The sequence below is a fragment of the Ahaetulla prasina genome, chromosome 6, assembly GCF_028640845.1.
Source record: "Ahaetulla prasina isolate Xishuangbanna chromosome 6, ASM2864084v1, whole genome shotgun sequence".
In the NCBI taxonomy this organism is placed as follows: domain Eukaryota; kingdom Metazoa; phylum Chordata; class Lepidosauria; order Squamata; family Colubridae; genus Ahaetulla; species Ahaetulla prasina.
Window position 1 is genome coordinate 52,339,815 of NC_080544.1, and position 26,943 is coordinate 52,366,757.

The 26,943-nt window shown below is 38.4% G+C and overlaps 1 protein-coding gene across 2 annotated transcripts; it reads right to left on the bottom strand.

Annotated features, from left to right (window-relative positions):
• CASP7 (caspase 7) lies at nucleotides 1-26,226 on the bottom strand. Of its 2 annotated transcripts, none has more exons than XM_058189292.1 (7): nucleotides 25,826-26,226; nucleotides 20,180-20,289; nucleotides 13,810-13,958; nucleotides 11,089-11,217; nucleotides 6,924-7,099; nucleotides 5,819-5,957; nucleotides 1-3,846 (listed from the first exon to the last, which is right to left on the bottom strand). In XM_058189292.1, exons 2-7 carry the CDS (start codon nucleotides 20,260-20,262, stop codon nucleotides 3,593-3,595), a joined length of 930 nt encoding a protein of 309 aa, XP_058045275.1. In that variant the 5' UTR covers nucleotides 20,263-20,289; nucleotides 25,826-26,226; the 3' UTR covers nucleotides 1-3,592. The 2 variants fall into 2 exon arrangements, with proteins under 2 accessions (XP_058045275.1, XP_058045274.1); XM_058189291.1 differs by having other exon boundaries at nucleotides 20,180-20,317.
• Between the last annotated feature and the right edge of the window lie 717 nt (nucleotides 26,227-26,943).

Sequence of the window (26,943 nt, forward strand, 5' to 3'; positions counted from 1 at the left end):
TTTTTATTTTTTTATTAGTTGCCCAGTCATTTATGTGAAATGAGCAGCCATATAATTAAATATGCCATCCAAACATGATGCTTGTTCAAAAAGATCAGGCCTTCTCAGCGGTGAATTCATTGCACTTTGCTCCAGAAGTATGATTGGCTGTTAGTTTGGACAGACCAAATTATTATTGCTCCACTTAGCATTTGGCCCTTAAGATGTACTGTATTTCTTTCTATTACTATTATGTTTTTAATGTAATTATAGACTTCTTAACTTTGCAGGAGGCAACCTGATTGAGATGGCAACAAATACTGCAAAGTAAATGAGTAATAAATAACTAAACCAATTGTTATATACAAAGAATTAGTGCACGGATGTATTTTTATTTAGCAACTTATGCTTCAGTTGGGAGTCTGAGCTGCAAACACGTATCCAAGATCCGAGGCGGAAGTAGGTTTTTATAATAGATTAGACTTTTCCTCAGATCTTGCCCACAAGTTTGCCGACATACTGAAACTCTCTTCCGTTTCCCAAAATCACTGAGGGGTATATATATCTGGCTCAAGGAAATTTCTAACTCACACTGTGTGGTGTATTTTTTTTTAAGATCATCAGAAGATCTATCTCATTTTACTGGATGGAACTTGGGCAGCAAAATAATTTTACAGAAGTTGGGCAGTGGCTAGCAACTGCTGGTCTTGTCCTAGATGGCTTTTGGTGTAAATCAGTTGATTAATTTGGGTATCTTTCAGAGAATGGTGCAGACTCATCTAATATTTAAACTGGACTAAAACGTTGCTGTCTTATTCAGAGTCAACAGTAGACAAGTGAGTTTTTATGAATTGGTTTTGGAAAAGTTGAAGCTGGGTTGTCAGAGTAACAAGTTGCTGAGATTGTCAAGCTTCAGAGAATCACTCAGAAAATGCATGAGAAAAATCCAAGAAGTGAACTACTAATATTTAAGAACATTGAAAGTAAAATGTCAGTAATGAAAGTAAATATTGAAGTAGTCCTTATTTTAAAAAATTATACTCTCAGTATTTTACATGTAATTTTTTTCATCCCTCCCTAAATAATAGGCTATCAGGCTCCCTCTTTGGGAGTGGACCAGTTTTGTTTCCATTTTTATAATGGTCAGACTTGCTCTCATCTGGTTTCTGATTGAGAATTATATCTCACATCTCCTCTACATTAAGGAACATGTTTCAAAGCTTTGGTGCTTGATGCAACTACATGCTTTTAATTGATCTACCAGAGATCTGATTCAACTTGAAGCAAGCCATACTTACATACTGCTCCATAATGCTTTACAGCACTGTCTGGCTGGTATACAACGTTAGCCCCTAAATGTGTCCTTCAAATATATAGGACCACTACTTCAGCAATTGGCCACCCTTGCTAGGAACTGCTGCCCAATACTCCTTTTCCAGGAAGATTGCTATGCTAAAGATAACTTTCTTTTTGAGCAATAAACATATATTACATATTTGGAAGATACAAAACAAACCTAGAGAAACACATATTGTAATGACAGCTGGATTATAGTAATACAGCATACTACCAATGATTTCTCCAGGTGTGAGGTGCTAAATATGCCTTCTTCCAAAAGTTAAAACAAAAACACCTTAACAAACAGATTTGTTGTATTGTATATCTATGTTTATCCCATCAGTTTTTTCCTTTTTGGAATTCATAAACATATTTTCAAAGAAACATGGTTTTTGCTTATATATAGATTGGCCATATTACATATAAATAATTTAGAAAATATGCCCTCACCATAATTGATCCATGGTATAAAGGGTGCCTGTTATTGTTGACTAACCACAAAATCAGAAATTACATAATTCACAGTTCATTATGCAAATAATATAAACACAGTGGAAAATTTCTGTTTTACTGAATTTGTGAATATTTGGTGATAAACTAAGGAATTTTTCTACATTCCTTTCCTTTGTTAGCCGCTGGTTAACTTAAGCATTTCAAAGTATTTAACATTCTTATAAGGTTAATGGAGATAGCTATTTCCAGTGCTATAATAAACAGTTTATTAATACATCTTCATAGAGCAGAAATGTAAACTCTTTAAGAATTCTTAGAAGTCACTGAGAATGTTTTAGTACTGTTGCAGTCCCCATGATTAATGCTATTTTGTAGTTACATTTCCAATTTTATTTTGTATGCAAACTGTAGGCTAAGGAAAATACTTTATTACCAAATTGTAATCACTTTACAACCCAAAATAGCACCTGCTTTGATTGGTTGTCATGTATTTCATCAAGGTCATCTTCTCTTCTGTGTCAAAAACCAAAACAACATGCCTAATCCCAAAGATTCAATTTCAGGAACTTTCATCAGTGCATATATGTGTTTGTGTGTGTGCATTTGAAAAGTATATTGGCCCAAAAGTTGCTTGAAAGGGACAAGTCCCTTGGTAAGTCCTTAAACTACCAAGTAGCTACTCTAATTGTACAATAAATGTGAAAATCTATGAAGTGAATCTATTGTAAATATGTACTACTAATAAAGGCTTTTTGTAAAAATTAAAAAAAAGTTACATAATATTGATTGTATATTAAGAAAACAAGAAACCAACAATTACCACAAGGGATAAAGACATTCCAAGAAAAACTTGTTTAGGCAAAGACTACAATTATGCATAGAAAATGAGAACAAAATTAAGGTTTGTTAACAGTGGCAAATAATTACAAGAAAATAGAATCTTAGAAATAATTTTCTATTCTTTTACTTGCTTTGTAGAATTATGCATTGAACAAATCAACAACCTATAATACTGTTCTATTTATATACTACATAAATGCCTTTGATACAAAATTACTTTGGTGTAGAATAGATTGTACATTGTATTTATTGTTCATTGATCTCAAAAAAGGACCAGGAACATTTTTTTCATTCAAGGTAAAAATAAGCCATTCATATGTATCTTACGTTTATAAGAACTGGTTGCCAAAACAAGGAAGAGAACAGGGAGTTGTTCATAGAGAATTACTTAAATTAACAGCTGATTTACTTAAGTTAGAGCAGACTCACTGAAATTATGGAGTTTAAATTAATAATAATGAAATCAAGTGGTACACAAAGTAATGATTTATAAGACTAAATATGGATCCCACCTAGTGATTCTATATGTAGACTGGGATGAAAAAGAGCATTTAAGCTTCCTTAGATGATTTCTCAACCATTTTATCACTGAACATCAAATAAACTTTGCTAATACTTTTTTTTGTATTGCAGATGTCACTGGAGATATTTGACAAAATATATACAATTATTCTTATAAATTAATGATAAACCTAAAAAAAGTAATTAATAGAGGAAAAATGACCTATTTCTATGACGGGGAAAGCAAGACTCCAGAGAAATATTGTGATTGCTCCCAGTAAAAATAGAAACAAGGAATAGGCACCTCCAACAATACAGAAACATGTGGCACTGTGAAAATCAATATATTAATCGACTGAGGTAATCCTGGTATTGTGTATTTTAAAAGCCATGTATCAATTTTAACTCTAGATTTATGACTGCCTTTTGCTGGAAAAGCTTAGATTAAAAATGTATTGCAAGTTATCATGCACCATGTATTTTAAGTTTGCTGTGCTGGTGGCACCAATTTACAGAAATAAAGTTCTTTAGTTAGCATGGATACCACACAAGGAACCTGCTTCTTCCTGCAGAAGCGTGGGTCATCAGACTGAGATTCATAGTTTCTTGCTACTCTGTAATTAACCAGGGTTAGAATTTGCAGGATCTCCAGTTTTTTGCCATACTCATTCAGCACTGAGCAAAGAGACTGCACAAACCAGGATCCTTTCCCTGGATTCCTCCAGGAATAGTAACCTAGAAGTAAGAATAGGGAAATTGTACTTTAATGACAGAATTGTCTTTTAATGTCAGAAAGGGTAAAATACAGATTTAACACAACAGTGCAAATTTATATTGTAAATGTAGCTATCTTATTCAATAAATCCAAAGGTAGAATAAAACTAAACTGGAAGACAGAAACACTGATTCCAAGTGTCCTTCAAGCTTTTGGTGAGTACAGTTAACACTCATTTACAGACCACAATTTGGATGGGCGACTCGGTTGTTAAACAAAATGGTTGCTAAGTGAAACCTCAATTGTGCTTATCATTTTACTTCAACTTTCTTTTACTTTACAAACTGCAAGTCAAAAATACAAAGTGATGATTGGTTGCAATGACTATCTGTATGTTTTATTGCCCATACATGTGAAACCACTTTTTCCTGCATAGATTTAATGAGACTGGTGTGCTCCATATCCCATTGAATACTATCTTCTTTGGCTTCTCTGTGGTAACCTATACTCTCTGAAACAAAGCCTGCATGCCTCTGATCCATCATTTACCATAGGAAAGTCTTAAAATTGTATTTACAGTAGGCCCTGCCGCAGTGTTTTGTGACTTCTTACTGATACTGATTTGGACATTTCAATTCCTTGTTATTTATTGTATTTTCTTCTCTGATGGACTGCATTGTGTTTGTTATAATTTCCATTTTCTTTTGCCTTATTCTAAAATCTTTATGCTTTTGTTTATCACCTTGAATCACTTTGTTGATGGAGGCAGCTTATAAATTGATTGAATAAATTAATAAAAAGTAAAGTACAAGGAAAAATGATATCCTCTTTATATGTAATAAGACCTTACGATTGTGAGAAATATATTCATAAATATATTCATCTCTGGAATGTATATATATCCATATATATCACACAGAAAAGGAATTTAAGAATTTTTAATAGGCTAGAACTTTTTCTGAAATTATAAAGAATGTGAAGGTTAAGATATGAAAGGTATTTTGAAAGAGACATTGGTTTTCTTGTACGATCATGATTTTTAGTTTCATGATATTCATATTCATGATATATGATAATTAACTTGTGGAATAAATTGTTACAATATGACAAAAATATCAACATTTTTGCAGCTACTTGGAGAGAAAAATTAATAATTAAAATAATTCAATTAATGGGTATGAGCCATGTCAACCAAAAACAGAATTTCCACTTCTGTATGAGATGGTTCCTTAGAACATGCTTCTGAAATCATCAAGGACTCTTGCTGGACCACTGATGAACATATACTAATCAATCATGGCAACCCTCCATTTATTTTTTTTATTCCTGGTAGTTCCTGACTTATGACCATTCATCTAGCAACCATTTGAAGTTATGATGGTACTGAAAAGTGTCTTATGACCAATCTTTGTTCTCATGACCATCATTTGACTCACTGAACAACTGTATGACTTAGCAATGGAAATTCCAGTGTGAATGGCAGTTGTAAGTTGAGGACTGCATAAATGATATTAGGCAGAGGTATGCATCCCTACTGAAAGATGCTTTTTGTGAGCTTGGATGAGGTTGCTTTACTTGCCAACAGCTTGGTAAAGAAATTGTGTATTTTGCTGGACTTGCACAGAAGGTCCAAGATCCCAAAGAAAAACATGTGTTGGAGTTTAGGAGGAATTGAAGAATTTGCAACAGAGTATAAGCACTTTTCACTAACCTACTAATCTCTCTTTCATTCTTCATGACTGCACAACCAGATATCTTCATGTTTTCTTTACAGAACTGCTGACAGACTAGTTTCTTTTATTTATATGATTGTGGGACAACAAACCTGCCCCAATTATATAATTATCTCCCTTATTGTCTTAGCATGCATCATTCAATACCTGCTAGATGCTTAATCATCACTAATATGTAGCATTTCCCGCTAAAATTCACTGTAAAAAAACCACATTCCCCCCAAAAAGAGCCTCTATTCAAATTTCTCCTCAAGTGTACCTGGTACAGTGGAATATGCATACAAAAAATCTGCTTCAACTGGAATCTTGTATCTTGGATTGGCATCCATTTCCAGGGTGTCATTTGAAGAACCCGAATCTGTCTGAATCCCATCATCAAATTCAGAACCGCGGCATGCCTGAAACCATAATATTAAATAGTAGGCATAATTCTCGTATGTATAAATGGCTCATAGTAAACAAAAATCATAACACATTATGATAGTTCTCTAGCAGATTCAGGTGGTGATTGAAGAAATACTTACATTTGGTAAAATTAAATACTGTACATTAACCAATTCCACCTAGATAACCACTGAAGTGGTATAATGTACATTAATGGCTTCTATCACTGATAAGCAGTGAAGGGTTCAATCAAAAATGTTTTAAGTCTGAAGGCTGGAGCATAAATGTTCCAGCTGCATTTCATTTACTAGACTATGCAGAAAAGGCCAAGCAGTAGCTAGTGGGCATATGATTTATTATTCATAAAGTATCCAAAATTATACTCATACCTAGTTTTGGGAGATATATTTGCCCCTGGGCTATCCAAAATACATAATAACGAAGAGAAAGTCTTGTCACAAAGGTAAACAGTGACAGGAGAAGGTCTGGAAAGATAAACTGCATAGATTTCACAATTGTGCTTGAGATGTGAAGCTTCCTTATACAAAGCCAAATTACTGGTCCATCTAGCATAATTCTCAATGATAGGATTAGACATCATATATGTCAACAAAATTAATCTAGGCCCAGCTATGCTTAGTATCCTTCTCCACACTGAGGAATAAAGTATTATAGAACAATGGACCACAGCATCCCACAAAAGGGTAAAAGGACAACGATTAGGTACTTTCTGTGACCTGTTATGGCATGCACAGTACAAAAAAGGAAAGATTTAGACTTTTCAACAGCCCAGATTTTCTTCAAAGATCGCAAATGTACATTCTATGATATTTTACAAGAAAATGTCTGTGAATTTTGGACCCTTTTTACTTGCAGTTTTGGTGCTGTTTTAAAACATATGGGTATGTCAGGCTATTTCTAGCTTTCTTTTGATAAACATTCTATCCTTTAAAAATTAAAATCAGCAAACACCTTCTTACCTGAATAAAGAACAATTTGGGTTTTCCAATTAGGCTTTGGCATTTGTCTCCTCTGAAAAGTGTCGTCAAATCCTTGATTGCCATGAATGCATCTGTGCCATAGATGCGGCCTTCATCTCCATGGCTTAATAAGATGCATGAAAAACAAGCAGCGTCACTGTGATCTTCATTGGCAACTACAAATCAACCACATGTTCCATCATTAAATAGAAATAGCACTTAGACTTACCATGTTTCTCCAAAAAGAAGGCCGGGTCTTATTTTCTTTTGACCCCCCCGAAAAAGGCTAGGCCTTCTTTTTGGAATTATTGACTCACTTCACGGCAGTAGCACCGACAGCCCCACACAGCAGGAACCCACTGCTGACCCACTTCTTCTGCAGCCACTTGGCACCACTCTTACTGGCCTTTGTTTCGCTTTTAGATGCCTGCCGGAAGGCATCTACAGCTGATAAGAGAGCTCCGGATCGATCTGAAGCTCTGTTAGCAGCTGCAGATAACAGATGCCGGCAGGCATCTGAAGGCGAAATGGAGGCCAGGGTGATGCATGTGAGTGGTGGCAAGTGGCCGCAGAAAAGGCGAGGCAGGTGTTAGGGTGTGCAAGGCCTGGTAAGTAGGGCAGCTCCAAACCCCCATCTCCACTCTAGTTTATTTTTTAAATGTGTGCCTTGCACCACCCCCATGCAGTCTGAGGTGGGTGGGGTTTTAAATAGGGCTAATTTTGTAGGTGGGGCTTTATTTATTTATTTATTTATTTATTTATTTATTTATTTATTTATTTATTTAAATTTCTATACCGCCCTTCTCCCAAAGGACTCAGGGCGGTTTACAGCCAACTAAGAACAACAAATACAAAAATTAAAAACAGATTTAAAAGATTAATTTAGATAGGCTGAAAATACTAAAAACTATTAAAATCCCCATTAAAACTATTAGGCCAGTCCTGCACGATGGAATAAAAGAGTTTTCAACTCACGCCGGAAGGCCCGGAGGTCAGGGAGTTGGCGTATCCCTGGGAGTAGCTCGTTCCAGAGAGCTGGAGCCCCCACAGAGAAGGCCCTCCCCCTGGGGGTCGCCACTCGACATTGTCTGGCCGACGGCACCCTGAGGAGACCCTCTCTGTGGGAGCGCACTGATCGCTGGGAGGCTACCGGTAGCAGGAGGTGGTCCCGTAAGTAACCCGGTCCTAAGCCATGAAGCGCTTTAAAGGTGAGAACCAACACCTGGAATTGCACCCGGAAGGCAACCGGAAGCCAGTGCAGCCTGCGCAGGATAGGTGTTATATGGGAGCTTCGAGCCGCTCCCTTAATCACCCGCGCGGCTGCATTCTGGACCAGTTGAAGCCTCCGGGTACTCTTCAAGAGGAGCCCCATGTAGAGAGCGTTGCAGTAATCCAGGCGGGAAGTGATGAGGGTGTGAGTGACTGTGCATAGGGAATCCCGGTCCAAGAAGGGACGTAACTGGCGTATCAGGTCTACCTGATAAAAAGCTCCTCTGGCGACGGCTGTCATATGTTCTTCTAACGACAGCCATACATCCAGAAGGATGCCTAGATTACGAACCTTCTCGTGGGGGCCAAAGATTCGCCCCCCACAGTCAGCGATGGCCTCAGCTGATTATACCGGGATGCCGGCATCCACAGCCACTCGGTCTTGGCTGGATTGAGCTGGAGCCTGTTTTTCCCCATCCAGACCCGTACGGCCTCCAGGCATCGGGACATCACTTCGACGGCTTCACTGGGGTGGTTTGGGGTGGAAATGTACAGCTGTGTATCGTCAGCATACAGATGACACCTCACCCCAAAACCACGGATGATCTCACCCAGCGGCTTCATTTAGATGTTGAACAAGAGGGGAGAGAACCAACCCCTGCGGCACCCCACATAAGAGGCGTCTCGCGGCCGATCTCTGCCCCCCTGCCAACACCATCTGCGATCGGTCGGAGAGGAAGGAGGAGAACCACCGAAAAACGGTGCCCCCCACTCCTAACCCCTCCAGCCGTCGCAGCAGGATACCATGGTCGATGGTATCAAAAGCCGCTGAGAGATCTAACAGGACCAGGGCAGAGGAACAACCCATGTCCTGGGCCCTCCAGAGATCATCAACCAGCGCGACCAACGCCGTCTCCGTGCTGTACCCAGGCCAGAAACTGGACTGTCACGGGTCTAGATAGACAGTTTCATCCAGGTACTGAGGGAGCTGATCCAACACCATACTCTCAACAACCTTCGCCACAAAGCGAAGGTTGGAGACTGGACGATAATTTGCTAAAACAGTTGGGTCCAGGGAAGGCTTCTTGAAGAAGGGCCTCACCACCGCCTCTTTCAGGGTGGTAGGGAAGACACCCTCCATCAAAGAAGCATTCACAATTCTCCGGAACCAACCTCGTGTAACCTCCTGTGTGGCCAGCACCAACCAGGAGGGACACGGGTCCAATAAACATGTGGTTGCGTTCAGCCTCCTCAGTATCCTGTCCATGTCCTCAGGAACCACAGTATCAAACCCATCCCAGACAACATCTCCAAGATCTGCCTTCGTCATCCCGTATGGATCCACCCAAACTGCGTCCAGCCCATCCCAGTTCTGAGCGACTTTAGGGTGCAGATATTTTCCAAAATCCTCAGCCCATCCCTGCAAGGGATCCTCCCTGGCTCCCTGAACAAGAAGGGAGCAGGTCACCCTGAACAGAGCGGCTGGGCAATTATCTGCCGATGCAATAAGAGCGGCGAAATACTCACGTTTCGCCGTTCTTATCGCCACTGGATAGGTCTGAATATAGGACCTAACTAGTGTTTGATCCAATTCAGAATGGCTGGTCCTCCAGGCGCTCTCTAGGCATCTTTTCCAGTGTTTCATCTCTCTCAGCTCCTCAGAATACCAAGGGGCTGGTCGAGATCGACGCCGGGTCAGAGGCCGCAAAGGCACGACACGGTCTAAGGCCCCCGCCGCCACCTGTTCCCAGGCGGCGACAAGTTCCTCAGCCGAGGCGTGAGCTAGGTCCTCAGGAAATGGTCCAAGCTCCGTCAGAAACCTCTCTGGGTCCATCAGGCGCCTGGGACGGAACCAACGAGTCGGTTCCGCCTCCCTGCGGTGTGGGTTGGCGGTTCGAAAGTCCAGCCAAAGGAGAGAATGATCAGACCATGACAAGGGTTGAATCACTAAATCCCCTAATTCAAGATCATTTAGCCGCTGTCCAGAGACAAAAATCAAGTCCAGCGTGTTTCCCGTGTGCATGGGACCATCAACTACTTGGGTCAGGTCCAAGACCGTCATGGAAGCCATGAACTCCCGAGCTGCAACAGATGCTTCACCGGTAGATGGCAGGTTGAAATCCCCCATGACCATAAGTCTGGGGGTATCAACCGCCACCCCGGCTATCACCTCCAACAGCTCGGGCAGGGCAGCTGTCACGCCGCAAGGAGCCAGGTACGTGAGCAGCAAACCCACCTGTATCCCATGACCCCACTTCACACAGAGGGATTCACAGCCAGCTATCTGTGGTACAGTGACCTCCCTTGGTCTCAGAACCTCGTTAATAAATTAATTTGATCACATGCGCTCAAAAACGTGATAGGGTTTCTTTTCGAGGTGGGTCGTCTTTTTGGAGAAACACGGTATATACTGCTTCACAGTACTTTACAGCCCTCTCTAAGCGGTTTACAGAGTCAGCATATTACCCCCAACAATCTGGCTCCTCATTTTACCAACCTCGGAAGGATGGAAGGGTCAGTCAAACTTGGTGAGATTTGACCTGCTGAACTGCTGGCAGTCAGCAGAAGTAGCATGTAGTACTGCATCCTAAGCACTGCGCCACCACAGCTCAAATGAACATGTCACTCAGCTCTATTTAGCAATAACAACTAAAAAGGGCATTTCTGTTTATAAAAACAGGCCCATAATTTTAACAAATAATCTTAAAACATTTGCAAACATTGGTATACAATTTGAGGATCCTAAAGCTCCAGAGAAGGAAGTTGATATGTAATTTATTATTCTTTTCCTCATTCTGTGCCCACATCTTGGAATTTTTGGAAATCCTAGATACATGGTTATGCATTTTTAATAGTTAACCCAATGTATCTGATCAGCATCAACTTAGAAAAAGTTCTCCAAACTAGTTTTTAAGATAATAGTTAAGAGGTCAAGTTAAGAAAAAAAAATCAGTACCTTCACCAAGAATTTCCCTCATTTTCTTACAGCTGAGATCATTATAGATGGAAACCTCAAAACCAATGTCCCGAAAACAATTTTGTAAGTCACCAGCATCTTTGTCGGTACCATTTCGTATAAACATCCCTGAGCCAAAACAAATGAATGTCACACCTGGCTGTGTGAAATAATATGTATTTTATATAAGCAGTTTATAACCTATAGCTCTGAATAGGTTGCACATAATCATTTGTCTAATATTTGCTGAAGCCCAAATTATGCTATTTTTACTTTTTGATAGAGACAAGTAACTGTAGTGAAAGGGATGAGCCGCTAACTAGAATTATGCATGCATGGTAATTGTGACTAATCACGGACATAATTAAAATAGGTAAACAAGAATTACTTTAAAATGCTATGAAACAGACAGAACAACAAAACCTTCCATTAAAAAATAGAAGCAAACTAGGAAATGTATAATCAAAACATAAAAACTCCTCCAAAAGAAGTACATGATATTTAAAAATAACTTTTCAAAATCGAAGACTTTTGTAAACAAAAAGGTTTTAATTATGGCTATCATGCTTGACTACAATCAGCTATTTGACTGTTAGATGACTAAAAGAGGTAGAGAAATTAATGGCATCCCACCCCCACCAAAATAATTTGTTACAGCCTGTTTAACAGCCTGGTGGAGGCAGAATAATCATTCTGAAAACCACAATGAATAGAATGGATTACAATTTGAATTTAAACTAACCCCCTCACCCCTGAAAGAAAAAAATCCCAGACAAGCTCGGTTGTTTAGAAAATATTCAATATTTATACATATATGTATACTTAGATTTAACAAATATTTGTTTTTTGATAGCTGTCTTTAAAAGTGAGGGTTACTGTATTTCTTTCATTGAAAAAAGCCTTCTATACTCCAATACAAATATCCTTGGTTAACAACCACAACGAACTAGTAAGCATTTGAAGTTTCAATGAAGTTACAATTCACTCAATAAAGTAAAGGTCTGAGGATCCTGTATTGCATGGTGCATGCCCATCTGCAGCATCTGGCTGCAGATTTGTTCTAGGTACAATTGAAGATGGTTGTTTTTTTTAATTTGAATTTATATCCCGCCCTTCTCCGAAGACTCAGGGCGGCTTACATTGTGTTAAGCAATAGTCTCATCCATTTGTATATTATATACAAAGTCAACTTTTATTGCCCCCAACAATCTGGATCCTCATTTTACCTACCTTATAAAGGATGGAAGGCTGAGTCAACCTTGGGCCTGGTGGGACTTGAACTTGCAGTAATTGCAAGCAGCTGTGTTAATAACAGACTGCTTAGTCTGTTGAGCCACCAGAGGCTTTTGGTTGTCATCTTTAAAGCCCAATATGTATTGGGACCAGGTTATCAGAAGGACCGTCTCTACCCAGGTACATCCACCTGACCAATCACTGAGGAGGCAGGGAATGTTGCAGTTCCCTCTCTTAAGGAAGTACATCTGGCAGGACTCAGAAGGAGGATCTTTTTGTGGTTGTTACTTCCTTTGAAACACCATGTCTTCGGAGACTGGCCCCTACTTTGACTCACTTTTGCAAGGATCTGAAGACCTGCTTTGCGAACCGGTTTGGCCAACCTAGAGTGAGTTCAAGTGGCTTGTTTCACCAGTGGGTGGAGAACTATTTTTACTCTTTGTATATGGGTTTTTATTTTTTGTAAGACTCCCAGAATCATTGAAAGAGAGTGGCTGGCCATATAAATTCTCTAAATAAATAAAAATTAAAAAATAAATCTATTGCCTGCACTACGTAGTCCAGTGGTGGCGAGCCTTTTACTCACCGAGTGCCGAACAGGTATGTGCTTTGCGTGCTTCACACACGCGAGTGCCATCCACACTAATGTGCGGTTCCTCCCCCATGCGCTGCACCATCTGCACATGCGTACAGCTTTTGGGCGTGGCCCACTGTGCGTTACACACACAATTGCATCATCTGCATGCGTGTGGTTTTCTCACATGCAATGCACATGTCTGAACACCATCTACACACCAGTACTCTCACGTGCATGCACAAACATGCACACATGCACAGGAGAGCTCCAAAGATGAGCAGTGCTCCAGCTGCGCACTGGAGGCCCGAACACCAGCTGGGGTGTACGTGCATGCACAACTGCAAGTGAGTTGGATGACAGGTTGCGTACCCGGAAAACACGTACCATAGGTTTGCCATTAAGGACATAGTCCATACCTGTCTTCATGGCACTGTGGCAGTCACTCTGTACCGTTCTGCATCTGGCAGCAGTTCCACCCAGTAGCCACTTATCTGCCTGCCAAACTACTTGCAGTGTCAATGGTAATGCTGACAGGAAGTCACAAGTACAAGGTTGTGACTTTCTGCCAGCATTACCATTGACACTGCTTGCCTGTTGGAAGCAGGCAGGAAGTCACAAGTCCTCGCTTAATGAGCCACAATTCTAAATAACAGAAAGAGGACTGCTGTTGTTAAACAATGTGGTCATGAGACATCACATCTTACTACTTCATTGTTCAGCAAATAGAACTACAGTTCCAATTACTGCTATTAAGTGAGTCCACTTAAGATTATTTTAACCTTTGTCAGGTTTGTACTAAAACAAGATGTCAGTTAATAACAGTACATTGTGATATTCACTTTTAAAAGTTCGCACATTTTTAAAAAAGTTTTTACAAGAAATTAATGCATGGATAGATAAATAAGATGTACCTGTTTCTTTTGCAAAGTTCTTATTGTTTATAATAATGCATTTACCAAGCTTCTTATAGGCTATATTATATTGGAATGTAGGGATAATAATCCGATATTGGTTACCAGGAGAATCCTCTGGCTGACCTTCCCATTCATTCTTCTTTTTTCTGTAGAAATATAACTAAATGTTATTGTGGAAAGAATGAAAATGATCTCCAAACAATCCAATAATTTACCCATCTGTTTAGTGAAATTAAAATACATATAATTAAAATGGCTTGTAAAAATATGAGTGCATTACTCACAATGTAGTGGGGTCCAATGATGGCTTCTTGAGAAAAACCAAAGCCTCCTTCAGACGTAAAGGAACAATCCCTTCATTCAAGAATTATGAATCACTAAAACCACTCATATAACATCTCCAGGCCATTTTAACTAGTCAGAGGGGCCACGGATTTAAAGAGTACATGGCTGATCTTACAGCCCTGAAGGACCTTGCCCATTTCCTCAACATATTCAAATATATATTTATGCATGGGTTCAGAGAAGAACAGGCAATAAAGATTATCAGAAAACTGGAGAATAAGTCCTACATAACTGTAAATGTATTTCCCCCCCGGGTCCCGCTGATAACTTCTATAGTACATGTTTCAGGTGTTAACAAAATTAACGTTCATCATAGTTTTTGCTAGTTTGTTACCTTTGAAGGGTAACCCTTGCTCAGTGTTGAACATAATCATTGACTAATGCAGATTTTATTCCTTTAATTTAACTATATTTATCCTTATTTTGTTCCTTACGTATACTTTTAATAGCATTGGTCTCTTCACCATAAAATGTATACTGTTTAATAATACTGATCTCATCACCATTATAAAATGAGTGTAGGCATTGAACAATGGAATTATAACACACGAAGATATATTCCAATTGAGTAATAGGAAAAAAGAATAACAATTCAACAGTGTAACCAATTGCCAAGACAGGTAATAAATAGGTTTTGATTAACGGGTTGAGTGGAAGAGGCTAGACAACTACTTGCCAAAAATGTTTCAGGTTTCATTTCTTAATGTCCTGTTTGGCCCTTTTCAACTCAAAGTTCTAGGATAGACCGAGTTCTGGTCTCCCTTTGGCAAAGGACATCCACTAGGACAAACAGGATCCCACTCAATAAGCAGACCTCATCAATTTGGCATTTGTTCAGATAATCAATATTTTTTCAATCTCAGGAATATTTGAAATTGCATTTTATTTAAGAGGTGTCATTGAGAATTCAGGGATTAGTCATCAACTTGTTACCTTATTTTTTTCACCTATTTTGGAATAACAGTATGTTTAGGACCATGTAAGTCCAGACTTAGATTACCGGAAATCACCCAAATTTTATGAACAATGTTTGGCAGGACGTTAAGGAAGTAAATCTGCAATGTACACACCACACATTTTGGAATTTCCTATATTTACCTGACAAAAACAAATGATTAACTGGCTTGATAATAATTGAAGAGGATAATTGATTATATTTTTTTAAAAAAAATATTCAGCTCAGTTACTTAAGACAGAAAAGAAAGTATCATTGTCTTCCAGCAATCAATAAATAATAAGCCTAAAGCCTACCAACAGAAATACAAATGCAAATTTAAGGAATGATATATCTGCTATGTAATATTTCAGTTATTGATTACAGTGAACTATTGTTTCCTCCTTTAACTCAACCAAAGCCATACACATCCTCTGCAATTGTCATCAAAATCACAATTTGCTACTTAACAGGTTTTATCTACTTTACAGCCTTTTTTTGGTCATCGAGGCATGATAACACAAATGTAACATCAGACATATCCTGACTACAGCTTTATTTTACACGTTCATGTCTTTAATTCTTCTAACAAATGTATGATTCTACACTATACCCTTTTATTGTCAATCTATTTATAAGATGATTTTTCAAATTTTAATTTCACTAATATTTAACATTAGATAGTTAAACATCTAACATTAGATGGATGTTAGATATCTCCTCTTCCATCGAGTGAATAGGAAAAAGAAAGAACGGTACCTTGGTTCTTCATCAAGTGGTACACTACTCTGCATCTGAAAAATATGTCCACCTTATGCTGAGGGATAGTTATTATCTTTTCTAATAACGCAAGCATCTCATCATGCTCACACAACACCAGAAACTGAAGCAAACTGCAATGTGTTCACAGACTCAACAATTTGTCTGTGTCAGCAATAGGTCACGCTGGACTTTTCTATAAGGCTATTGAAAGGGCCATTACTGTGGCCTAGCGCGTAGCTGAGGTCATGTAAGCCTCTTCTGCTCCAGCTGAAAGGCAGAAAAGATGTACTTGCATCAATGTCCTTTTATTATTGCACTGTTGTTAGAATGGGAGAATGCATACAAAAGGCAGGTGCACCACACTGCACATTCAAGCAGGATGATATATCCTTTAAAGCCAAGATCCAACTTTGAATATTCACCCTCACAATTTACTAATTCAAGGGAGGTGGTGGGAATCTTTCCAGTACATTTAAAGCAGTACTATAGAATTTGTTTGTTTCTTTATTTATTACTTTTGCATATTTCTAAACCACTCAGCTCCCTTAAAGAGGGACGCTGGGCGGTGTACAATACAATGTAACCAATAAATAAAACAACATATTAGTTATCATTAAAAATTAATTAGGGTTAAAATTTTAAAATGATAGAATAATGACAAGTAAACATCAAAAGGGGAGGGGGTATTCTAATATGGCCATTTAGCATTCTCAAGAGATTTGTAAGATTTACTTGTAGATTCATTCATTTACGTCCTAGTTAAATAGGTGTTATTTCCTTCTGCCATATGACAATGTTATATTCATTACATTTTTTTACATATCTGCAACTGTTTGCTTACAAACCTCAATCTCAATTGAAAAACAATTAAACTAATTAACTACAAGGGGGGCATGGCTTTGATTGAAAGAGGTAAAACAAAACTCATATAATCAAGTAAAGAGTACGTAAATATCCCACAAAAATAATATGATGCAACAATTTAGGCCTTTCCTACAACACCTGAAGTAACTAAATGTAAAACCAATATAAAATGTAAAGAATTAACTCACAAAACTAGACAAGCATTAATGAAGATGAAATAATTTAATTTTTGAATGCTTCTGAATCTTTAGTTAAACTTTGGATGTGTGTGTGTGTGTATGCATACGTACATATACATACATACATATGTATACACACTTACCTACCTACCTTCTGATATCCAAACAAACAAACAAACAAACAAATGCTTGGTTCATATAATGTAACAAATATAAATATGAAAAATCTTTCTAAAAATAGTCTGTTTTTACCAAATTCCTTGACAAGTATTTCACTATCTGATAACAAATGTTTTGTCCGCACTGAGACAAACTGCTTCATTTCATTTAGAACTTTACATTTTAACATATATGCAATTTTACATTGCATATAAAATAAACGCTTTTATATGCAAAGTAAAGAAAAATAATAATAAATGATAAAAAAATAGAGAAGTAGATAAATGCTAGGGGAAAAGGGCACAAAAAACTTCTTTCAAGAGGGGTTTTCTCCTAATTTTTCTTATTTATATTGTATTAGTATTTTATTTATTATATTTTTATCCTACTATTATAACTGATTACTTAATAAAAAAGTCGGTGAACATATAATACTCCTTCCTCCTATTTTCTTCACAACTACAATCCTGTGAGGTGAGTTGGACTGAGAGTAAAATTATCCAATCGACTTTCATGCCTAAAGCAGGACTAGAATTCAGTCTCCTGGTTTCCCATCAAAGATGACTTTTGAATGAAACTATGCATACATTCTTTATCTATTTCAAAATAGCAAAAATAGTGGACATACAGATATACTATATGGGCTTAGAGAACTGACACACAAAAATCTGACGTACGTGTAAAGTGGTCCTAAACCTATCTGAACATTTGTCATATCCCTTTACCATATTTCATCAGCTGAGAATCTAGAGAAACATATATTAGTACATTGCACACTTGACAGAATAAAAAACTGTGATACTATTTTTATATCTTTATAAAACTATATGAAGGTACTTACAAAAAAATTATATTGGCCTGCCACCTTGTGGGCAAATCATGCACTTTTTTATCCCTTTAAGTTTTTTTTAATAATAAAAAACAATAATTTTTATTGATTTTTTTTTCATTTTAAAAAAGGAATCGGGCTTAAGATTAATTGCTTAGATTTGAAATCTTTTTTAAAAAATATATGAAGGAATAGCTTATTAAAAAAAGAACAAAGTAAGGTTTAGTTTTATAATCTGTGCTGAAGTAATATTTTAGCAATGTTTTGGGAAATAATCTGAAAGGGAAAAGGTAATTTGGAGATCACACAATTGCACACACACTCAGTTGTGAGTAACGGATCAGTTGTCAGGCTCATGTTTTGATTTAGCAAAAGGCTCATGTTTTGATTTAGCAAAAGGCATCTTTGATTTAAGGAAATGCAGACAGGTACATAGAGCATGCCCACCCAAGCTTCTAATTACTTTTCCCATCCCTGCTACAAGCCGTATCTTGCACAGAGAAACTTGCTTTTGTGAAATGTTCAAATGGAAGAAATCAGGATAGGCTTCCCACTGAATTTTATCTCACTTGAATACATGTCTCTCACTAGAGACATTCTTATCAGAAACAGACAAAAACACACTTCACTTTTCTTTTCTCAGTTCCCTCATCTCTTATGTTGTTAAGCCATGTTTTAGCAATGAAAACAAAAAGGACAAAATGCCTCATACAAGGGACAAAATGCTCTCTATTTATTAGCACAGAGTGCCTGTCCGTGCTTGTAATACTAAACAGTGTCCTTGTCCAACAAAAATGCTTCTCCTGCTTTTGGATATACACGTGTGAAATGGAAGCTATGTACCTTAAAGTCAGTTTATTGATCATTGTTTGTGTGAAAATATAAAATAAGTATAATGTCCTGACAAGAGAATCACGTAAGCCAACCTTACACTCTCCAGATGTGATTGCTAGTATGCTTCCATACCCTGGAAGCTGGAAGCAGCAACATCCAAACATGTTGATGTGGTTGTTATCAGTTGGAAGAGCTGTATTTCACAGTATATATGACTCCAACAAAACCTTTCACAACAAAACAAAACTCATCCCTAGTTTTTACCTGCCTGCTTTGAGGAACAGATTTGAGGTTGCTCAAATGATTTGCACAGATAAACATGAAGCCCTAGTTTGAAATTCCACTATATTACAGTAAGCCCATCTTAAAAAGTAGGACTTGGATTATTGTATAATAAACAAATAAAAAGAATAAAATAAAAGAATTCATAAGTTATTCCTGCCAAAAAAGTAAATCGGTTTTAGTAAAAAAAAAATTAAGAATTTATATGCTGCTTTTTAGAACAAACATTTCTTCCGGGATAGCTAACCCTAACCCTATCCTGACCCCAACCCTAAAAACATTGAACAGGTACATAAAACAATTCTTCATCCATGTTAATAAAATTTGCAAAACAGAAATTTTTATTGACAATTTAAAGTCTATTTCTTTAAATGTCTGAGATGAATGGTTGTATAAGTCACTTATATAATTGGGGATGGTAATAAACATTTCTTTCTAAGCAGGGATTTTCACAGAGCTTGCAAAAAAATCAGTCACACTATTTTGAATTTCAAATGAAGCTGGTTCAGTGTTAAAATGTTTCAGGTTAAAAACAGCTGTTTGAAAGTGGCTTTTTGAAATTGAAACTTGCAGATGTATAAACTTTCATTTTTATTACATACCAATAAAAGATTGGAAGGTAATAATGCAAATAATGGTAGCCTAATGGCCTCATTTTAAATATAAAATTTGACTGGGAGCTGTTGTTCATCTATCCCCAAATTCTTATTGAATAGCTGCCGGACACACATATTGAATGACGAATCCCTGTTTATTATTAACTTTTTCTTCAATTCAAGACTTTCAGTATCAGAAATAGTAGACTGCATTATGAACATATAATTGTATGAGTAGATTAATGGTAAAATATTAAAAATTTAAAACTATCAAAACTTATTCTTCAGATTATTCTTCAGAATAAGTTACCATTTGGATCCCATAGTCATATGGATACAGTTTAAAATGTTTTCATAAATGACCAATTGCAGTAAATATACCCAATTGTTTTAATTTACAAAAAAGAAGTCTTCAAAAAAATATGAAAGTGATTTATCTGTCAATAAATCAAAATATTCATAAACATTCCTATGTCACAAAATAATTTGTTCACATGTAATCAACAGATGAACTGTTATCACAACTTTTTGTATATCTATTTTAGAATAATTAAGATTTCTTATTTCAAAATTATTTTCTTACTTTGGAAAGATGGATAACCGATCAGTTCTTGAAGGTTTTGCATCAACTGTATCAGCATAATCATTTTTAGTATCTTCAGCCATCAGTGGCAACACAGGAATAGGTATCTTCTGCCAATATTTAGATAAGCAACAGACGCTACAATCAATATTCTTACAATTAATATCATTTTACATAGCATGATATCTTTCTTTTTTTAAAAAAAGTGAATCTAGATGTTAGACGTTTGCATTCAAGTTTAGGCTGAAATACGTTTTACAAAACTATTGAAATCCAATTTCTTTGTTCCTTATTTATTATTTAACCTCACTGAAGAAATGAAAAAAAGCACATACATGTGAAGAGAACATACTTGTTCTAAGTTACACTCCACTGAATTGTTTATGCCTTAATTCCAAACATGCTGCTGTGTTCCCAAGAAAAGATACAGTTCTGTATCTTTTCTTGGCAACACAGCAGCATGTTTGGAATTAAGGCGTATACAGTCAATAGAATTTGCTTTAAGGGCTGTGGTAAGTTGCTATATTTGTGCCTTCATGAGCTTTGAAACATTTTGTGCGATTGAATATGAAGGACTGCGCAGCTCTCATAATGTTTATCGTTTTCAGAATGTTATAGAAAAAAATCATTAAAAAAGAAATTTACAAATGGATGTCAAAACAAATAATAGTATGATTTTCTGAATCAACTTTTCTTATATGTTTTTTTCAGCAAGAAACTTTTCACTTCATTTCATATCTAAAATTAATATTGAAATGTGCAAGATAAAAGCTGATTTAAACATTAATGGTTTACTCTAGTGCAAGGTGGGCAAAAATCGATGATTTAAAAAAAAATCAAAAAAATTGATTTTTTAAAATTTAAATTGGATTTTTTTTATTTTTATCAAATCTATTTTAATAAAATGCTTTTAGAGTAAAAATCTAAAGATAGTTTTCTATTTAATTTACTACATTAATAATAATAATAATAATAATAATAATAATAATAATAATAATAATAATCTACATTAATAATTTAGTTTATTCAGCATGAAATGGAGCCTAGTAATGTACCATGAGGCTGTATATTCTGTAATATTTACATTTTATTATTATTATTATTATTATTATGTGTGTGTGTGTGTGTGTGTGTGTTAATTAAATTTTTATACCGCCCTTCTCCCGAAGGACTCAGGGCGGTTTACAGCCATGATAAAAAAACAACAGCAATATACACATAAAACCATAATTAAAAAACTTATTATAAAAATGGCCGAATTAAAACATTTAGAATAAAACCCCAAATTTTAAAATGTTAAAACACTAAACTAATTAAAATCCCATTAAAATCCTATGCCAGTCCTGCGCGAACAAACAAATAGGTCTTCAGCTCTCGGCGGAAAGTCCGAAGGTCTGGCAGTTGCCGAAGTCCGGGGGGGAAGTTCGTTCCAAAGGGTGGGAACCCCCACAGAGAAGGCCCTCCCTCTGGGGGCCGCCAGCCGACATTGCTTGGCGGACGGCACCCTAAGGAGTCCCTCTCTGTGCGAGCGTACAGGTCGGTGGGAGGCATTTGGTAACAGCAGGCGGTCCCGTAAGTACCCTGGCCCTAAGCCATGGAGCGCTTTAAAGGTAGTCACCAACACCTTGAAGTGCACCCAAAAGACCACAGGTAGCCAGTGCAGACTGCGCAGGAGGGGTGTTACATGGGAGCAACGTGTGGCTCCCATTATCACCCGCGCAGCTGCATTCTGAACCAACTGGAGCCTCCGGGTACTCTTCAAGGGGAGCCCCATGTAGAGAGCATTACAGTAGTCCAAGCGCAAGGTAACTAGAGCATGAGTGACCGTGCATAAGGCATCCCGGTCGAGGAAAGGGCGCAACTGGCGAACCAGGCGAACCTGGTAAAAAGCCCTCCTGGCGACAGTCGTCAAATGATCTTCAAAAGACAACCGTCCATCCAGGAGGACGCCCAAGTTGCGCACCCTTTCCACTGGGGCCAATGATTCGCCCCCAACAGTCAGCCGCAGCTGCAGCTGACTGTACCGGGGTGCCGGCATCCACAGCCACTCCGTCTTGGAGGGATTGAGTCTGAGCCTGTTCCTCCCCATCCAGACCCGTACAGCTTCCAAACACCGGGACAGTACGTCAATGGCTTCGTTGGGATGGCCTGGGGTGGAAAAGTACAGCTGCGTGTTGTCAGCGTACAGATGGTACCTCACCCCAAAACCATTGATGATCTCACCCAGCGGCTTCATATAGATGTTGAACAGGAGAGGTGAGAGAATCGACCCCTGCGGCACCCCACATGTGAGGGGCCTCGCGGTCAATCTCTGCCCTCCTGCCAACACCGTCTGCGACCGGTCAGAGAGATAGGAGGCGAACCACCGATAAACGGTGCCTCCCACTCCCAAACTCCCTAACCGGTGCAGCAGGATACCATGGTCGATGGTATCAAAAGCCGCTGAGAGGTCTAATAGGACCAGGGCAGAGGAACAACCCCTGTCCCTGGCCCTCCAGAGATCATCCACCAACGTGACCAAAGCCGTCTCCGTACTGTACCCGGGTCAGAAGCCAGACTGGAACGGGTCTAGATAGACAGATTCCTCCAGGTATTGGGGTAGTTGACGTGCCACCACACTCTCAACAACTTTCACCACAAAGCGAAGGTTGGAGACAGGATGATAATTTCCTAAAACAGCCGGGTCCAGGGAGGGCTTCTTGAGGAGGGGCCTCACCACCGCCTCTTTCAAGGCGGCGGGGAAAACACCCTCCATCAGAGAAGCATTTATAATCCCCTGGAGCCAGCCTCGTGTCACCTCCTGTGTGGCCAGCACCAACCAGGAAGGACACGGGTCCAATAAACATGTGGTGGCATTCAACCGCCCCAACAACCTGTCCATGTCCTCGGGAGTCACAGGGTCAAATCCATTCCAAATAACCTCATCAAGACGTGTCTCCAGCCCCTCACCTGGATCTAAACACATTCAATGAATCCAGGCTCTGCAAGCTGAGATAACATGCACTGTATTGATGCATTCACACAATTTCATAGGTTTCTAAGTGCTAAAAACAGACATACCTTTTGCAAACCTTGGGGCATACAGAAACAAGATGGGAATTATTTCAAAGGTGCTTTTGAAAAGGCACTGGACTTTATAGGTTTTCCCCTTGAAAACATTTTGCTTCTCATCAAAAAAGGTTCTTCATTTCTGACCGAATGGTGGGAAATGAAAGGATTTATATTCTTTGCAGTCATCTGGTCATTAGCACTCTGAAGATCGGTCATTGAGGCCACTCAGGGTTTACCTCATGAACACCTGAATCAAAGTGCAAATGGGTGTGGAACCTTCTTGGGACTGTTGAAAGGACTGTATTGTAGACATAAGTAGGTGGTGGTGTATCCCTCACCCTCTGTTGAGAAAGGGCTGTTCAATTTTAATATGAAGATGGCCTCTTTGACCCCTCTTTCAAACCAGTGGGCCTCTCTTTCCAGAATGTGACATCTGCTGTCTTCAAAAAAGTGACTTGTGTCTTTCAAATGCAGATGAACTGCTGAATCTTGTCCTGATGGATTTGTTCATTAAAATTGTACAGTCAGAGAGGGAGGCATACAACACTATCTATCTCCTGTCTACAACACAGTCCTTTCAACAGTATCAAGAAGGTTACACACCCATTTGCATTCTGATTCAGGTGATCCTGAGGGTACAGATAAACCCACAGGGGGCCTCAAGAACTCTTGGAGAGCTAACAACTTACCTTCAGAGTGGTTCAGATGACATCAAATAATAGAAAGCCTTCCATTCTCCACCATTCAATAAGAACTGAGGCAGCTTTTTGGATGAGAAGCAAAATGTCAAGGAAAAAAAACTAGAAAGTCCAGTTGCCTTTTGAAAAACACCTTTGGGACAATCATGACCTGGATGATTGCAAATGTCCATAGACAATATGGTGATTAGGAGATATCACTGGGATAATTGCAGGAACTTAAACAATTCCTGTCATACCTCCATAAGACAAAAAGTCTACTAGACCAGGATTAGCTCAACTTGTTTGGAGTTATTGTGCTTCTACAAATAGAATCTTGCCTGCCTTTACAATATCCTTATCAATTTGGAAAGGAGAAATCCAAATCTCAAATCATATCTTAGCTTAGGCACTGAAATTGATAAACAGTGGGGTATATAATGTTTCTAGAAAGTCTAGGATCAGATGCAAATATCATATGCTAGGAGACATTGTGAAGAAGAGGATGGAATCTGGTCTGATGCAGTACTGAATCCCCTACTTGGCATATTCGGTCCTATTGTCAACTGTTTTATGTACATTTCCAAATTATGAAGTGGTAGATTTTTAAATAAAATAATTAAAATATATTAAATATAATTTGCACTGTTTTATACATCTTTTCTAAAATTAAATCCTAAAACCTGTGCTTTCTGATTAATGTCTCTTTGAAATACACAATATAAACCGAAGAACTTTTCCTAGTTCTTTTTTAAGCTTATTTTCACTGGGATGTAAAATCTAGAAATGGTGTCTTCAGGAGAATCTGTCCTGAAAGCCTCTCTTATTTCTTAATGGGATAGTTGCAAAGTACTAATGCAGCCTAGGCAATTCTCCCAGATCCTTTATCTTATGTATTGCCTTATAGCTATTAAATAAGAGGCAGCATGTTTTGGATTTTGCCACCAGGTGGCTCTGATTAGAAGACTGTGACAAGAGAAAAGCCATCCTGACCCCATAACTGGCTGGGTAAAGAGCAACCCCAAGAGGATTTCTTTCCCTTTCATACAGAAAATCTACTTTTTGTTTCACTTCTGTCCCCAAGTTCTTTTTCTTTCATTTTAACCAGAAATCTTGAAAATTTATCCTGGATAATCACATCAGCTGATCTTTATCGGTTTTTTCCCCCCATCAGAAAATAGGCAAGAATACTTCAGTTAATAAGATAGGGGGAAATGATATAATAGACCCCTCCTTTTTTACTTGTAAGCACGCCCTTTTGTGTCCTTCGGTTGGAGACAAGCAAGAAACTGCAATTCTTCAACACACTAACCACAAAGGTTTCATTTCTTGTATGAACCCAGACTGTAGATACCTATAGTTTTTCATGTTGTGCAGTCCCAAGCATCTTAGCATGGAAAACTGAAATATAGAAGTAACTGCACTTTAATCCTCATTTTCCTAGCTCCAGGCCAAGCAGAAATTTCCCAGATCGCTTTTCTGTAGCAGGGAAAAGGAACACGATGCGTTATTTTCTGGAATGGCGATCTGATACCGACCGAAGAGAACTACCTGCATGAAACTAATCAGGCAGGTAGAACTCCAACAGGTGCAACTTTTACCATTAGTTTTTAAAAGCAAAAATGACAACCTTCGGCACGAATAAGTACGACCTGGTGGGAGGGAGGAAACAAAGACTGCAAGATTCCATCACTTTTTGAAGGTTCTTACGAGCGAGTTCTCGACGGCAAAATGTTTAATAGAGAATTAAAGCACAACGAGGAGAGCTTAAGCACAGTTTTTTTTTAAAGTTTTGAAAAAAGCCCGTCGTTTACCAGGGAGTTTTTGAAGTACAGAGAAATCGGCATGGAGGGACTCGAGCCTTGGGGGTGGGGGTGGGAAATGAGGTTCTCTCTTTCTCGAAATAAGCTATACTTACCCGCGTGATGCCCGCGGCGAGCAGCTCCCGAATCCTCTCGCTTTTCCTGCTGTCCGCAACGCTACGTCGGAAGTAAAAGCGAAACTAAACGGTCAGAAAACTTTACTCCCTGCGGCAATCCAGGAAGTTACCGCGGAGAGACTTAAATTTAGCGATCCGCCTTCCCGTTCGGGTCAGTCAAGTCTCTATAGCGCCTCCTTTGGGCTGAGAGTGGAACAAGCGTTTGTTTTCGCAATCCGCAACCCCGGCCAGTGGCTTCGCCCTTTCCTTACCCCTCGCTCCAGGCAGCTGAATTTCAGTTTTCGGCAGCTGGATTTTTTCCCCCTTTAGGAATAAACTGCTTTTTCGTCTAGTCATGGTCGGTTTTGTCATCCTCACATATCTGGAGAGGACCAAGTTAAGGAAGGCGACATGCTTTTCCGGCGGTAGATAAAGTTTGAATTAGCAAACAAGGGAGAAAATCTTAACTTCCTCCTAGTGTTATTCCCGCGCTATGGCAGGCCCCTCCTAAAGGAGGAAATCTAGTTAAACCGAGATGTTCAAAGTTACAACGGCATTGAAAGAGAAAAAAATGAATTGAGACATTTTTCACTCTTAGGATCATTGCTGAATCCCATGGTCATGTGATCACAATCCAGACTCTTGGCAATTGAATCATATTTATAATGGTTGCAGTGTCTTCGATTACGTGATCACCTTTTGCTACCTTCTGATAAAGTTAGTGGGAAAGCCAAGTTTATTTAATAATTGTGTCATTAACAGCAGTTAACAAGTGGCAAGAAAAGTCATAAAATGAAGCAAAATTCACTTAACAAACGTCTTGCTTAGCAACAGTAATTTTGGGCTAATTTGTGGTCGTAAATTGAGGGCTAACTGTATTCCTGAAGACAAATAGATATTCAGTAAGACAATTTGAAAGGTAGTTAAATCTTCCTTTAAGGCATTTCTGGGATTCCCAATCCCATCCTGTGCCATACTTTATGAAAAACAATAGGTATTGTTGATTTTTTTCATCTGCATAGGGCAGAGGGCCGGAGAAGAAAGAAAGCTTGGGAATCAGTCTCTGCTCTGAAAATGCTTTGACCTTTTGTGCTTTCCTTAATAGGCTCTTAGTGAAT

Excerpts from the sequence above, each read along its gene's own strand:
- CASP7 (XM_058189292.1), bottom strand. The coding sequence starts at position 20,262 with ATGGCTGAAGATACTAAAAATGATTATGCTGATACAGTTGATGCAAAA. Across the intron at positions 5,958-6,923 it reads CCAAATTGTTCTTTATTCAG|GCATGCCGCGGTTCTGAATT; the intron begins GTAAGAAGGTGT and ends TTATGGTTTCAG. Across the intron at positions 3,847-5,818 it reads TGCATATTCCACTGTACCAG|GTTACTATTCCTGGAGGAAT; the intron begins GTACACTTGAGG and ends TCTTACTTCTAG.